At 44.2% G+C, this 16,611-nt stretch overlaps 1 protein-coding gene across 1 annotated transcript in view; it reads right to left on the minus strand.

Annotated features, from left to right (window-relative positions):
- The window catches only part of TLR4 (toll like receptor 4), a 34,979-nt gene extending 20,248 nt beyond the window's left edge, over positions 1-14,731 (minus strand). The window contains exon 1 of the mRNA XM_073637750.1: positions 14,340-14,731. Within this exon, the coding sequence (XP_073493851.1) occupies positions 14,340-14,411 (72 nt within the window). The 5' untranslated portion in view covers positions 14,412-14,731. The remainder of the gene's footprint in view (positions 1-14,339) is intronic.
- Positions 14,732-16,611: the final 1,880 nt, after the last annotated feature.

Below are 16,611 nucleotides of genomic sequence, written 5' to 3' on the forward strand. Positions count from 1 at the left end.
CGCCGCGTATGTGGTTTCACTTTGCTCAGCCCTGTCCACCGCGTCTGCGGTTTCACTTTGCTCAGCCCTGTCCACCGCGTCTGCGGTTTCTCTTTGCTCAGCCCTGTTCACCGCGTCTGCGGTTTCGCTTTGCTCAGCCCTGTCCACCGCGTCCGCGGTTTCGCTTTGCTCAGCCCTGTCCACCGCGTCTGCGGTTTCGCTTTGCTCAGCCCTGTCCACCGCCTCTGCGGTTTCGCTTTGCTCAGCTTTGTCTTCCGCGTCTGCGGTTTTGCTCTGCTCAGCCTTGTCTACCGCATCTGCGGTTTTGCTCTGCTCAGCCTTGTCTACCGCGTCTGTGGTTCTGCTCTGCTCTGCCTTGTCTACCGCGTCTGTGGTTCTGCTCTGCTCGGCCTTGACTACCGCACCTGCGGTTTCGCTTTACTCTGTTTGTTTACCGCATCTGCGGCTCCGAATTTGTCTCCCAGTCTGTACTGGACACTACCCAGCCTGCGCTCTAGTCTGCTTGGTCCTGTATTCCCCGGTGTGGGTCAACAGCCGTGTCCGGAGTCTGACCTGGAGTAGACCCGGGTCCCTCTGCTTGGTTCCTCCCTGGTGCACTGGCGTCGTATGCCGTCATGCGACCTTGGTCGGATCGGGCAGATACTTAGTTACGCCCCTCCAGGCACTCTCCGGTTCATGGCACAGTGAAACCACTAAACACGCACACGCCAGTCAGTCCGGGCGTGTGCATTACACAAGTACAGTAAGCAACACTGTCACTGTACTTCTTATATATGTGACTGACATGTTTCTATCTATCTAATCTATATGTGATGCTCTATTCTTTCTGTTCTATATTGTCGGGTACCGGGGTATGCCGCTGCTGAATTGCCGGCTTTTCATGTTTCACTGTGAGCACTGTTCCCATCGATTTGGGCAACCACTGTAATGCCACAACCACCATGGCTGTGGCATTACAGTGAGTGGCAGACAATCCCTGCATGATTGAAATCCAGTTACGCTTTTGGTGCACGAACAGTTATCGAACATAACCTCAAACAGCCGAATTTTTGCTAATCGTTTCGAGTCCGTCGAACGACTCGAACACCACCCAAAACAGCTCGAATTTGAGATTGGCGAACAGTTCGAATCGAACACCGCTCATCTCTAGTGGTCAGGCTGGTAGTTTTGCTACCCCTGCTGATGCTGGCCTGGCAGATGGTGCAAATGGCCTTTTTGGGATTATCTGCAGAGTTTTTAAAAAGGAACCAGACTCAGGAAGACCTAACAGTTGCACTGGCAACTTCCGTTATGTTGGCGTTACGAGGAGCGCTTTACCGCCTTGTGTCTGTGACCACCACACTGCTTCTTCCTGCCTGTTGTGGTGCTACGCCTCCCGCCCCCTGTGTGCTGCTGTCCTCGCTCTGTGTGTCCCCCTGCCAGGTTGGATCAGTTACTATATCTTCCACCACCTCGTCTTCCACTTCTGCACCCTGGTCCTCCTCCTGACTTTCTGGCAATTGTGTCTCATCATCATCATCCACCTCTTGCGACAGTAATTGCATTTTACCACCGTCGCCTTCGTTGGACTGTGGCTGCTCCAATATTTGGGCATCGCCACACGCATTCTCCTCTTGACTCTCTTGAAGCTGGCCAGGCGAGAGGCCTGAATCTACAAATGGAAAAGTGAACAGCTCTTCTGAGGGTACAAGTATGGGATCAATTGTCTCTGGGCACTTGGCATGGTGGGAGGAAGGAGAATCAGGGTGAGGAATATGCGGTCCAGACTCACGGCTACTGAGCCTTGACCGTGTGGAAGACAGGGTGGAGGTGATGGTGGCCAAGTGACTGGAATCATTATCTGCTATCCAACCAATAACCTTTTCACACTGCTCTGTGTTCAATTTCACCTTGCCCACGGCCACGTCCTCTGCTTCTGCATGCACCATCACCATCAAGTCCACTACCCCATCCTTTGCCACGCACTTTGCCCATTTTAAATAAAGGAGAATATTTTCCACGTTCACGAGAAATAGCTGATTTTGGAACGCAGTTATATGTGATATGTCACGATTTTAAATAGCAGGCCTGTAATTTACTACTATTATTCTACACTGAGAAGTAGTGTGAATAGCTTCACTGACACATTGCAACGGATTGAAAATGTAAGAAATGTATGATTTTTGAACAGTCTTTTAGGTGATATTTCTGACAGAGAACCACGGCTTTAAATTTTAGGCCTGTAATTTACTAATATTATTCTACACAGAGACCTAGTGTGAAAAGCTTCACCGACACACTGCAACAGAATGAAAATGAAAGAAATGTATGATTTTAGAAGTCTTTTCGGTGATATGTCTGACAGAGAACCCCGCTTTAAATTGTAGGCCTGTAATTTACTAATATTATTCTACACGGAGACCTAGTGTGATAATTTCACCGACACACTGCAACGGATTGAAAATGGAAGAAATGTATGATTTTTGAACAGTCTTTTAGGTGATATGTCTGACAGAGAACCACGGCTTCAAATTGTAGGCCTGTAATTTACTAATATTATTCTACACGGAGATCTAGTATGAATAGCTTCACCGACATACTGCATTGGAATGAAAATGGAAGAAATGTATGATTTTAGAAGTCTTTTCGGTGATATGTCTGACAGAAAACCTTGACTTTAAATTGTAGGCATGTAATTTCCTAAAATTATTCTACACGGTGACCTAGTGTGAATAGCTTCACCGACACACTGCAACTGAATGAAAATGGAAGAAAGTAAGATTTTAGAAGTCTTTTCGGTGATTTGTCTGACAGAGAACCTCGGCTTTAAATTGTAGGCCTGTAATTTACTAATATTATTCTACACGGAGACCTAGTGTGAATAGCTTCACCAACACACTGCAACAGAATGGAAAAGGAGGCCAATATTTCCCACGTTCAGTTCAAATTTCTGGATTTTTATCGCTGTAATATGGAACAGATCTGGCTTTATTCTGCAGTGAGCGGAAAATGGTGTACTCTGGATTGCTTTTTAAGCAAATAACTAGGCTTAAGATCAAAACTAAATTTGCCTTGGCCCCAGATGCTATGCCTAGAAATATCTGTAATTATTATGGCAGCAGCAGACAGGACGTTCAATGGACCCTCTTGTGCTGTATTATACACTGCAGTCTGCCACATACACTGCCTGCCTAGCTCTGATATATATACACTGCTCAAAAAATAAAGGGAACACTTAAACAACAGATTATAACTCCAAGTAAATCAAACTTCTGTGAAATCAAACTGTCCACTTAGGAAGCAGCACTGATTGACAATCAATTTAACATGCTGTTGTGCAAATGGAATTGAGAATAGATGGAAATTATTGGCAATTATCAAGACACCCTCAATAAAGGAGTGGTTCTGCACGTGGGAACCACAGACCACATCTCAGTACCAATGCTTTCTGGCTGATGTTTTCGTCACTTTTGAATGTTGGTTGTGCTTTCACACTCATGGTAGCATGAGATGGACTCTACAACCCACAGAAGTTGCTCAGGTAGTGCAGCTCATCCAGGATGGCACATCAATGCGAGCTGTGGCAAGAAGGTTTGCTGTATCTGTCAGCGTAGTGTCCAGAGGCTGGAGGCGCTACCAGGAGACAGGCCAGTACACCAGGAGACGTGGAGGGGGCCATAGGAGGGCAACAACCCAGCAGCAGGACCGCTACCTCCACCTTTGTGCAAGGAGGAACAGGAGGAGCATTGCCAGAGCCCTGCCAGAGCCCTGCAAAATGACCTCCAGCAGGCCACAAGTGTGCATGTGTCTGTACAAACGGTTAGAAACTGACTCCATGAGGGTGGTATGAGGGCCCGACGTCCACAGATGGGGGTTGTGCTCACAGCCCAATACCGTGCAGGACGCTTGACATTTGCCACAAAACACCAGGATTGGCAAAGTCGCCACTGGCACCCTGTGCTCTTCACAAATGAAAGCAGGTTCACACTGAGCACATGTGACAGACGTGACAGAGTCTGGAGACAGCGTGGAGAGCGATCTGCTGCTTGCAACATCCTTCAGCATGACCGGTTTGGCAGTGGGTCAGTAATGGTGTGGGGTGGCATTTCTTTGGAGGGCCGCACAGCCCTCCATGTGCTCGCCAGAGGTAGCCAGACTGCCATTAGGTACCGAGATGAGATCCTCAGACCTCTTGTGAGATCACATGCTGGTGCGGTTGGCTCTGGGTTCCTCCTAATGCAGGACAATGCCAGACCTCATGTGGCTGGAGTGTGTCAGCAGTTCCTGCAAGATGACGGCATTGAAGCTATGGACTGGCCCGCCCATTCCCCAGACCTGAATCAGATTGAGCACATCTGGGACATCATGTCTCGCTCCATCCACCAACGTCACGTTGCACCACAGACTGTCCATCCGATACTTTAGTCCAGGTCTGTGGGGAGATCACACAGGAGACCATGCGCAACCTCATCAGGAGCATGCTCTTGCGTTGTAGGGAGGTCATACAGGCACGTGGAGGCCACACACAATACTGAGCCTCATTTTGACTTGTTTTAAGGACATTACATCAAAGTTGGATCAGCCTGTAGTGTGCTTTTCCACTTTAATTTTGGGGGTGACTCCAAATCCAGGCCTCCATTGGTTAATAAATTTGATTTCCATTGATGATTTTTGTGTGATTTTGTTGTCAGCACATTCAACTTTGTACAGAACAAAGTATTCAATGAGAATATTTCATTCATTCAGATCTAGGATGTGTTATTTGAGTGTTCCCTTTATTTTTTTGAGCAGTGTATATATATATATATATATATATATATATATATATATACAGTACAGACCAAAAGTTTGGACACACCTTCTCATCTAAAGATTTTTCTGTATTTTCATGACTATGAAAATTGTACATTCACACTGAAGGCATCAAAACTATGAATTAACACATGTGGAATTATATACTTAACAAAAAAGTGTGAAACAACTGAAAATATGTCTTATATTCTAGGTTCTTCAAAGTAGCCACCTTTTGCTTTGATGACTGCTTTGCACACTTTTGGCATTGTCTTGATGAGCTTTAAGAGGTAGTCACCGGAAATGGTCTTCCAACAATCTTGAAGGAGTTCCCAGAGATGCTTAGCACTTGTTGGCCCTTTTGCCTTCACTCTGCGGTCCAGCTCACCCCAAACCATCTCGATTGGGTTCAGGTCTGGTGACTGTGGAGGCCAGGTCATCTGGCGTAGCACCCCATCACTCTCCTTCTTGGTCAAATAGCCCTTACACAGCCTGGAGGTGTGTTTGGGGTCATTGTCCTGTTGAAAAATAAATGATGGTCCAACTAAACGCAAACCGGATGGAATAGCATGCCGCTGCAAGATGCTGTGGTAGCCATGCTGGTTCAGTATGCCTTCAATTTTGAATAAATCCCCAACAGTGTCACCAGCAAAGCACCCCCACACCATCACACCTCCTCCTCCATGCTTCACGGTGGGAACCAGGCATGTAGAGTCCATCCGTTCACCTTTTCTGCGTTGCACAAAGACACGGTGGTTGGAACCAAAGATCTCAAATTTGGACTCATCAGACCAAAGCACAGATTTCCACTGGTCTAATGTCCATTCCTTGTGTTCTTTAGCCCAAACAAGTCTCTTCTGCTTGTTGCCTGTCCTTAGCAGTGGTTTCCTAGCAGCTATTTTACCATGAAGGTCTGCTGCACAAAGTCTCCTCTTAACAGTATTTGAAGAGATGTGTCTGCTGCTAGAACTCTGTGTGGCATTGACCTGGTCTCTGATCTGAACTGCTGTTAACCTGCAATTTCTGAGGCTGGTGACTTGGATAAACTTATCCTCAGAAGCAGAGGTGTCTCTTGGTCTTCGTTTCCTGGGGCGATCCTCATGTGAGCCAGTTTCTTTGTAGCGCTTGATGGTTTTTGCAACTGTACTTGGTGACACTTTCAAAGTTCTCCCAATTTTTCGCACTGACTGACCTTAATTTCTTAAAGTAATGATGGCCACTCGTTTTTCTTTACTTACTTATTTTTTTCTTGCCATAATACAAATTCTAACAGTCTATTCAGTAGGACTATCAGCTGTGTATCCAGCAGACTTCTGCACAACACAACTGATGGTCCCAACCCCATTTATAACGCAAGAAATCCCACTTATTAAACCTGACAGAGCACACCTGTGAAGTGAAAACCATTTCCGGTGACTACCTCTTGAAGCTCATCAAGAGAATGCCAAGTGTGTGCAAAGCAGTTATCAAAGCAAAAGGTGGCTACTTTGAAGAACCTAGAATATAAGACATATTTTCAGTTGTTTCACACTTTTTATTGTTAACTATATAATTCCACATGTGGTAATTCATAGTTTTGATGCCTTCAGTGTGAATGTACAATTTTCAAAGTCATGAAAATACAGAAAAATCTTTAAATGAGAAGGTGTGTCCAAACTTTTGGTCTGTACTGTATATATATATATATATATATATATATATATATATATATATTGTGGAATACCTAGACTAACAGGACGCTCAATGAACCCTCTTGTGCTGTATAACACTGATAACACTGTAGTCTGCCACATACACTGCCTGCCTGCCTAGCACTTATTATATGCAGCTGAATTATTCCTCATAAGGACTGTTAGTTCAGATGTATATATCTATAATATAACCGGGGATGCGTGTCTCTGTCTGAAGCCTCGATAGACTGCGCATGCGAGACGCGCAGTCTGGCTCCAGACAGAATCACACATCCAGCCGTTAAAGGTAAGAGGAGAGAGTATGGCGCGATCTCCGGCGCCATACTTACATACTTACCTGACCGGGAGGAGCGTTGCCGCAGTGCCTCTCTTCGCCGGAGACCGGGGCAGGAGTGAGGCGTCGGATTGGCACATGCACATAGCGCTATCCGGCGCCTTTTTACTGAAGACACATTTACAGTGTGTCTTCAGCAAAATGGCGCCGGACAGCGAGGTGCTCCGACGCCGCACTCCTCCCCCGGCATCCGGCAGAACAGGACGCAGCAGCGCTAGAGCACAGAGAAGAAAGATGAGTATAACTGTTTATTTTTTTGCATGTGTGTACAGTGTGAAAGGGATGAGGGGGCCACACATACCAGGATTGGGGAGTGAGGGGGCCACACATACCAGGATTGGGGGGTGAGGAAGCCACACATACCAGGATTGGAGGGTGAGGGGGCCACACATACCAGGATTGTGGGGTGAGGGGACCATGCATAACAGGATTGTGGGGTTAGGGGATCATGCATACCAGGATGAGGGGTACCACACATACCAGGATTGGGAGGTGAGGGGACCATGCATACCAGGATTGGGGGGTGAGGGGACCATGCATACCAGGATTGGTGGGTGAGGGGACCATGCATACCAGGATTGGGGGGTGAGGGGTACCACATATACCAGGATTGGGGGGTGAGGGGTACCACACATATCAGGATTGGGGGGGTGAGGGGTACGACGCATACCAGGATTGGGGTGTGAGGGGTACCACGCATACCAGGATTGGGGGGTGAGGGGTACCACACATACCAGGATTTGGGGTGAGGGGACCGTGCATACCAGGATTGGGGGGTGAGGGGTACCACACATACCAGGATTGGTGGGAGAGGGGACCATGTATACAAGGATTGGGGGGTGAGGGGTACCACACATACCAGGATTGGGGGGTGAGGGGACCATGCATACCAGGATTACGGGGTGAGGGGACCATGCATACCAGGATTGGGGGGTGAGAGGTACCACACATACCAGGATTAGGGGGTGAGGGGACCATGCATACCAGGATTAGGGGGTGAGGGGTACCACACATACCAGGATTGGGGGTGAGGGGACCATGCATACCAGGATGAGGGGTACCACACATACCATTATTGGGGGGTGAGGGTACCATGCATACCAGGATTGGGGGGTGAGGGGACCATGCATACCAGGATTGGGTGGTGAGGAGTGCCATGCATACCAGAATAGGGATGAGGGGTACCATACATACCAGGATAGGAATACGGGGTACCATGCATACCAGGATGAGGGATGGGGTGCCATGCATACCAGGATAAGGGGTATCATGCATACCAGAATAGGGATGAGGGGTGCCATGCATACTAGGATGAGGGATTGGGTGCCATGCATACTACTGTAGAATGAGTGATTGGGTGCCATTCATACCAGGTTTCTGGGATGAGGAGGCCATACATACCAGAATTGGGATGGGGGGTGTCATGCATACCAGGATGAGGGGTACCATACATACCAGAATAGGGATGAGGGGTACCATACCTACCAGGATTGGGGATGAGGGGCCCATGCATACCAGGATAGGGATGAGGAGTGCCATGCATACCAGGATGGGGGTGAGGGAACCATGCATACCAGGATTGGGGATGATGGAGCCATGCATACCTGGATTGGGGATGAGGGGTGCCATACATACCAGGATTGGGGATGAGGGGTGCCATGCATACCAGGATTGGGGATGAGGGGTGCCATGCATACCAGGATTAGGGATGAGGGGTGCCATGCATACCAGGATTTGGGATGAAGGGTGCCATGCATACCAGGATTGGGGATGAGGGGTGCCATGCATACCAGGATTGGGGATGAGGGGTGCCATGCATACCAGGATTGGGGATGAGGGGTGCCATGCATACCAGGATTGGGGATGAGGGGTGCCATGCATACCAGGATTGGGGATGAGGGGTGCCATGCATACCAGGATTGGGGATGAGGGGTACCATGCATACCAGGATTGGGGATGAGGGGTGCCATGCATACCGGGATTGGGGATGAGGGGTGCCATGCATACCGGGATTGGGGAAGAGGGGTGCCATGCATACCGGGATTGAGGATGAGGGGTGCCATGCATACCAGGATTGGGGATGAGGGGTGCCATGCATACCAGGATTGGGGATGAGGGGTGCCATGCATACCAGGATTGGGCATGAGGGGTGCCATGCATACCAGGATTGGGCATGAGGGGTGCCATGCATACCAGGATTGGGCATGAGGGGTGCCATGCATACCAGGATTGGGGATGAGGGGTGCCATGCATACCGGCATTGGGGATGAGGGGTGCCATGCATACCGGCATTGGGGATGAGGGGTGCCATGCATACCTGGATTCAGATGAGGGGCCATGCATACCAGGATTGGGACGAGGAGTGCCATGCATAGCAGGATTCGGATGAGGGGCCATGCATACCAGGATGGGGATGAGGGGTGCCATGCATACAAGGATGTGGGTGAGGGGCCCATGCATACCAAGATGAGGGATACCATACATACCAGGATAGGGATGAGGAGTACCACACATAACAGGATTGGGGATGAGGGGTGCCATGCATACCAGGATTGGGAATGAGGGCTGCCATGCATACCAGGATTGGAGGTAAGGGGTGCCATGCATACCAGGATTGGGGGTGAGGGGTGCCATGCATACCAGGATTGGGGGAAGAGGGGTGCCATGCATACCAGGATTGGAGGTGAGGGATGCCATACATACCAGGAGAGGGATGAGGGGTGCCATGCATACCATGATGGGGATGAGGGGTGCCATGCATACCAGGATACGATGGTGGGGACAGGATGGGGGCAGCACAAATACCAGGAGGGGGGCAGTACATACCAGCATGGGAGACCATATACCAATAAAAATGCTCGCCACCCGGGCGTAGAACGGGTTCAATAGCTAGTTTATATATGTTGTGGAATACCTATACTAAGTATGAACAAGCAAATCTCTCCCTGACGCTGCAGCAGCTCTCCCTACTCTCCCTGTTTCCAGAGTAGACTGTGACGAGCATGGCGGTGCCCGGTCTTATGTACACCTGATGATGCTGTGGGGCCAGCCAATCACTGTAATGCCCACAACCAACATGGCTACGACATTACAGTGCATGGCAGGCAATCCCTGCATGTTCAATGGCTCTCTAAAAAGCACCAAACATGCAGAGAGAGGACCCGAGTACCCGCCCGAGCAACCCCGGAAATACTCGCCGATCTCGTCGAGTACAGTGATGCTCGGGTGAGTACTGAGCAGTAGCGAGCACGTTCGCTCATCACTAATCATCATCTTTCCTCCATCTCCCCTAACTCCCCTACCTGATCTATGTATTGATGATACCACACTCTTCGCAGTATCAGAAGTCTACTGCGTCAGAGTGACCCTCGACTTTCCCCTGTCCTTAAAACTACACATCTATTATTTTTCCACCTCCTGCCGCTTCCAACTCAAAAATATTTCCCCAACCCTCAATCTACAAAAATGTTAGTGCATGATCTGTCACTTTGACTACTGCAACATCCTCCTCTGTGGCGGCCCTGCTAACACTCTCACACCTCTCAAATCAGTCCTTAACTCTGCTGCTTGACTAATCCATCGGTCGCCTCACTATTCCTCTGCTTCTCCCTTCTGCAAATCAGTTCATTGGCTCCAAACTCCCCAACTGCTAACACTGACCTACAAAGCCATCCATAATCTATCTCCTCTGTATATCTCCAAACTAATCTTTCGATATCTCAAAAACACACAATCTCCGGCACTCCCAAGACTGCCTTCCCTCCCCACATTTATATGCTCCTCAAACAACCAACTCCAAGACTTCTCCCAAGTTTCCCCCATCTTCTGGAATTCTGTGCCGCAACACGTCCAATTATCCACCACACTCAGAACTTTCAGAAGGGAATTTGAAACCCATCACTTCAAGAAAGCTAACAGCCTGCACTGACCCCGCCGCCACCTTACCAACACCGGAGCTGCCACAACCGCCAACCTACTGTCTCCTTCCTCATTATCGGGTAGACTGTAAGCCCGCAAGGCAGGGTCCTCTCCTTTCTGCACCAGGCTAACGTTGTTAGTTTATTCTCTGTCATTTATATTTGTATCCTTTATGTAACCCCTTTTCATGTACAGCAGCTGGGAATCAATGGTGCTCTAAAAATAAATACTAATAATAATAATAATAATAATATTGAGTGCTGACAGCAAGATAAAAACAATATTCTGTTGTAATGGCTAAGAATGGAGATTAGTCAGATTCCGAACTTATATCTTCATAGATGCCACAGTCAATGGCGATATACTGTTTATAATATATGTGTGAATTATTCTAAACTATATCCCATTAATGAGTTGTAGGTATTGGAGGCGCTATTAGGCTACTCACTATCAAAGGCAGCGAATTTTTGGACAGGGAACCAATAAGTGTCCGTAGTAGATATACTAGATAAAATAACCTATAGTTTAAAATTCGCGCTAGCTAGCTAGCGCAAATTTTAAACTATATCCCATTAATATATGAGAACAAAGGATTCATTTTAATTTTTTTCCCTTAGTTTTTATGTTGCTGGCAGCGTGCAGGATAAATGGGAGCAGAGCCTTACTGCGATCTTTGGGAGACATAATAAACAAATCAGTAGCAGGTGAAGAATTGGTTTTATTTATTTTTTACGCCGTTCCTCGTGCGGTATAAGTGATGAGATTACTTTATTCTTCGGGTCGGTGCGATTACAGAGATACCAGATTTATATCGGGTTTTTATGATTGACAGCTGTCACACACTAAAAGACGCTTTTTTTGCAAAATCTAGTTTTTGCATCGCCATATTTTGAGAGCTATAATTTTTCCATATTTCGGCCGACAGAGTCATGTGCTTGTTTTTTGCGGGACGAGTTGACATTTTTAATGGTACCATTTTTGGGTGTGTGACATTTTTTGATTGCTTTCTATTCCGTTTTTTGGGAGGTAAAATTAACAAAAACCAACAATTCAGGAATTGTTTTTTGAGGATTTTTTTATGTCGTTCTGCGTGGGGTAAAAGTGATAAGGCAGCGTTATTCTTCGGGTCAGTATGTTTACAGCGATACTACACTTACTGTATATTTTTTTATGTCTTGGCACTTTTACACAAAACAATTTTTTAGAAAAAATATTTTTTTGCATCGCTTTATTCTGAGAGCTATAACTTTTTTATTTTTCGGCTGATGGAGCTGTATGGCGGCTTTTTTTTTGCAGAACAAGATGATGTTTTGAGCGGTACCATTTTTATTTCCATTTTGCTTTTTGATCACATTTTTTTCCACTTTTTGTTTGGCGATATGATGAAAAAGCATAGTTTTTTGCTCCGTTTTTTATTTATTTTTATTACGGTGTGCACAGAAGGAGTTAATTAGTATGACAGTTTTAAAGATTGGGTTGTTTCGGACGCGGCAATACCAAATATGTGTACTTTTTTTGTTTTTGCATAAATATACGGATTTATTGGTTTAATATTTTATTTATTTATTTTTATTTATTTTGTGATTTTTTTTAAACAGTTTGAAAACGTTTTTTAGACTTTTTTTTTACATTTTTACTTAGTCCTGTATGGGACATTAATTTTTATTTTTCTAATCACTGTTCTCATGCAATGTAATAGACATGTATTGCATTGCATGAGAGCTCTGCTGACAGTGTAAAACTGTCATTATCTCCTGCTAGACTCAGCTGCAGGCTGAGCCTAGCAGGACACCGTACATGGCAGACCCGGAGGCGGTTATGTGACCTCCAGCTGCCATGACAACGGCAGGTCCTCTCAGACATCAGGGGGGCCGTCGGAGAGGTGAGTGGACGACCCCATCTCCTCTCACTATCTTCTAAATACTGCGATCACTATAGAGCGCGGCATCTAGAAGATAGCAAAGGGTTAACATCATTGGGACCTGATCCAATCAGGTCCCGCTGATGTCCCCTGCCACTGCTACTGATCTGAACCACAACCGCAGCGCCTGCAGGACCCTGGAGGTCCTGAGCGCTGCGGGACCACCGACCGTTTATAAACCTCGGCGCTGCACAGAGCCCAGGCAGCGCTGAATTTTATATACAGTGGGAGGTCAGCAAGCGGTTGAAAACATTTTTTAGAAACCTGACGCGTTTCTGGTGCATGTCATCACCCTTAATCATAATCATAATCCTATTTTATTTTTGCACTATGGGAATAACACGTTATATAGTAGGGGGAGCCGTACTGAATATTTGCCCGGGGTGAAAAAAAAACTAATTTTGCCTTTGGTCACATTCAGTAGTATGTTTAATGATGCTACGGATGATATCAGCGATCACACAGGATTTGTCTGTCATGGGGAATAGGGGTTGGAAATGAAGTAATTTTTTTCATGCCAATACCAAGGGATTTCAATATACAATGATTTATAAAATTGTTCTCTTTTGCCCTTTTTCTCACAATTTTTCTTTTTTATTTATGGTACTTACTAACCATTTCAATTTACCTACAGTATATTCCTTCCTTCCATGCAGGCAAAGTTCTTCAAAGGAATCTGTCACCAGGTTTTTTCTACCTCATCTGAGAGCAGCATATTGTAGGAAAAGAGACCCTGATTCCAGCGATGTGTCACTTTGTTTACTGGGTGCAGCAGTTGTGATACAATCAGAGTTTTTAGATGTAGCAGAGCTCAGAAAGCTGACCCCACCCATACCAGGCTCTCTATGTACATTGTATGTTGACAGTGAGCTGCTTATCAGTGCTGGAGGTGTGTTTGGACCAAGTCTCATGAGGGCACTAGTCCTGACTGTGATAATCTGCTGATAAAACACTGATTGTATTGAAACTACAGCACACAGCCTAATAAGTGACACATCCCTGAAATCAGGGTCTCAGTCCCTACCTCATCGTATGCTTAGATTACATAGCAAAAACCTGCTGACAGATACCTTTCAGCACATGACTAGCTATATTTAAGTAAGTCTGTCATCTTCTACTTATCCTTTGAAAGTGATTCCCAGATGTTGTCCGTCTTTGGAGATATATTTTTAATATAAATACATATATTTGGGACAAAAAACAATGTTGCAACTGGGTTTAGTTAAACATGTTGCACAGTTTGGCTTTTACAAATTCATTGTTTCCCTGCACATTCAACTTTGATATGGTCTTGGGTCATAAATCACCTGAAAGGAGCTCAGAAAAAAGACACATAACATCGTTAGAAAGTATTCCACTGGACAGTCATAATAATGCGCTCACTGACAGTTTCCCAGATAACTCATTCTACAGCCAGCAATAGACAGTGCAGTGAAGCTATAGAAGGAAAAAAGGTGCAAAATCTTTATTGAAACCCAACCACAAAAAAAAAAAAAGTTTTTAACCATTTAAGTAAAAAAAAAGAAAATTGTCCCCAAAGGTGGAAACTCTATTTTCAGTATATATATATATATATATATATATATATATATATATATATATGTGTGTATGTATGATTTTCCTAGATTGGAGATTTAGACTTACATTTTTAGCCTGAACAAAAAAACAAAAAAGTAAAAAAGTAGTAGAACGACCAACAACCTACCTCGATGCAGCAGCTCCGAGCAAAGTGAAGCACATGCCACAGGTTAAACAATAACATCCATCGATCTTCCATACTCCAGAAACTTCACCTCAATAGTTTCCTAAATGACTTTCTGAAAGGAGAACACAGTCGTGGACATGTTCAGCGTCTTAGAAGTTGCTGCATCAAAGGCTACGAAAATAAGATGAAGATCACTTCCTGAAACTTGCTGACAAGTTGAACAAATTGTTCTCTGATCCACATTTTAGCTACATACAAGATACATAAAAATGCATTGTTTAAAAATAAAATAAATATAAATAAAAAAAAAATTGTTGCATTATCTGTAAAAAAAAAGTCGATATTTTACTGTTGGTATGTTCCATACGCCCCTCTGTAATTTGTGCTTTCCTGACCAAGATGTCTCTGCTTCCTCTTTTAAGGACATGCTGGGGTTAATAAGATGACGTACGAAGTTAACTTGTTTTTTTAAACAATATGACTTGACCGTGACCCTGAGAATTTTTGACACATTAAGAATATTCTATCCTACTAAAATATCCTTCTATAGTGAAAGAATACCTATCACCAATCTGAGGGTGACCTTCTTTATTTAAGAAAACAATCGACAGCCACAAACTGAAAGTTTTTCCTAAGTATCACTTATCCAAAATAATGATAAAGCCCGGCCCTGATGCCTCTTGAAAGTACCTGACTTTCTTGCAAAAGTCGGGATAGAACTTCTGGGTTGTGGGATTCCGGTATGCCGAGACCAGGATCCCATGACTCCGCAGCAGCGCAGACTTACTGATGGACCCGGGGAAGGTGATTATTGCACAATTTGTTTTTTATGCCAAACTGTGCCCAGAAACAAACATTTACTGAAGGGGGACAGCCACTCTTAAGTCATTTGCTAAGTAAAGCTGCCATTATTTTGTAGGAAGAACCTGTTTTCAATTAAGACGGAACATTACTTGTCAATCAGCGACTGGCAAAGGACAAGGAAATTACTGTAACATTGATCTGCCTCAGATACCTTTTGTAGAAGGAGATGAGCAGTGCCAGAGCTAATCAATGGGTGCCTGGAGTCCATATCATACAGATATGACACCCATCCTAAGTATGGACAAGCAATGTTACCCTACCAGAAACGCTCTTTACACAGATTAAACCAATAGGCAAAGTAGTTTTCTAAATGGATAACTTGTCTATAATCAATATTTTCAAAGACTCATCTCAATGCAACAAGTCTCAGTCTGAACAGAAGACTCCATGGATAAGCTTAGTCAGAACCAGACGTGTGACGGAATTACCTGAAATGTCTCTGTATCGTGATCGTGAAAATAAAACATTTCTTAGGAAAGTACCAGAACAAGGTCACTTCCTGAGGCTCAATCACATGCTGAGAAAAGGTTTTCTATCTATCGATCTATCTATCTATAATCTATCTATCTATCATCTATCTATCTATAATCTATCTATCTATTATCTATCTATCTATTATCTATCTATCTATCTATCTATCTATTATCTATCTATCTATCTATTATCTATCTATCTATCTATTATCTATCTATCTATCTATTATCTATCTATCTATCTATCTATCTATCTATTATCTATCTATCTAGTATCTATCTGTCTATCTATCTATCTATCTATCTATCATCTATCTATCTAACTATTATCTATCTATCTATTATCTATCTATCTATCTAACTATCTATCTATCTATTATCTATCTATCTATCTATTATCTATCCATATATCTATCCATCTATCTATCTATCTATCCATCTATCTATTATCTATCTAACTATCTATCTATCTATTATCTATCTATCTATCTATAGTCTATCTATTATCTATCTATTATCTATCTATTATCTATCTATTATCTATCCAGCTATCTATTTATCTATCTCATATCTATTATCTATCTATTATCTATCCATATATCTATCCATCTATCCATCTATCTATTCATATATCTATCTCACATCTATCTATTATCTTTCATCTATCTATTATCTATCTATCATATATCTATTATCTATCTATCATATATCTATCTATCTATCCATCTATCTATTATCTATCTACCTATCTATCATCTATCTATTCATATATCTATCTATTATCTATCTATCTATCATCTACCTATGATCTATCTATCATCTATCTATTATCCATCTATCTATCTATCTATCATCTATCTATCATCTATCTATTATCTATCTATCATCTATCTATCTATTATCTATCATCTATCTATTTATCATCTATCTATTAT

Source organism: Phyllobates terribilis, unplaced genomic scaffold (genome assembly GCF_046119375.1).
Source record: "Phyllobates terribilis strain yellow unplaced genomic scaffold, ASM4611937v1 Scaffold_7__3_contigs__length_470593459, whole genome shotgun sequence".
Classification (NCBI taxonomy): domain Eukaryota; kingdom Metazoa; phylum Chordata; class Amphibia; order Anura; family Dendrobatidae; genus Phyllobates; species Phyllobates terribilis.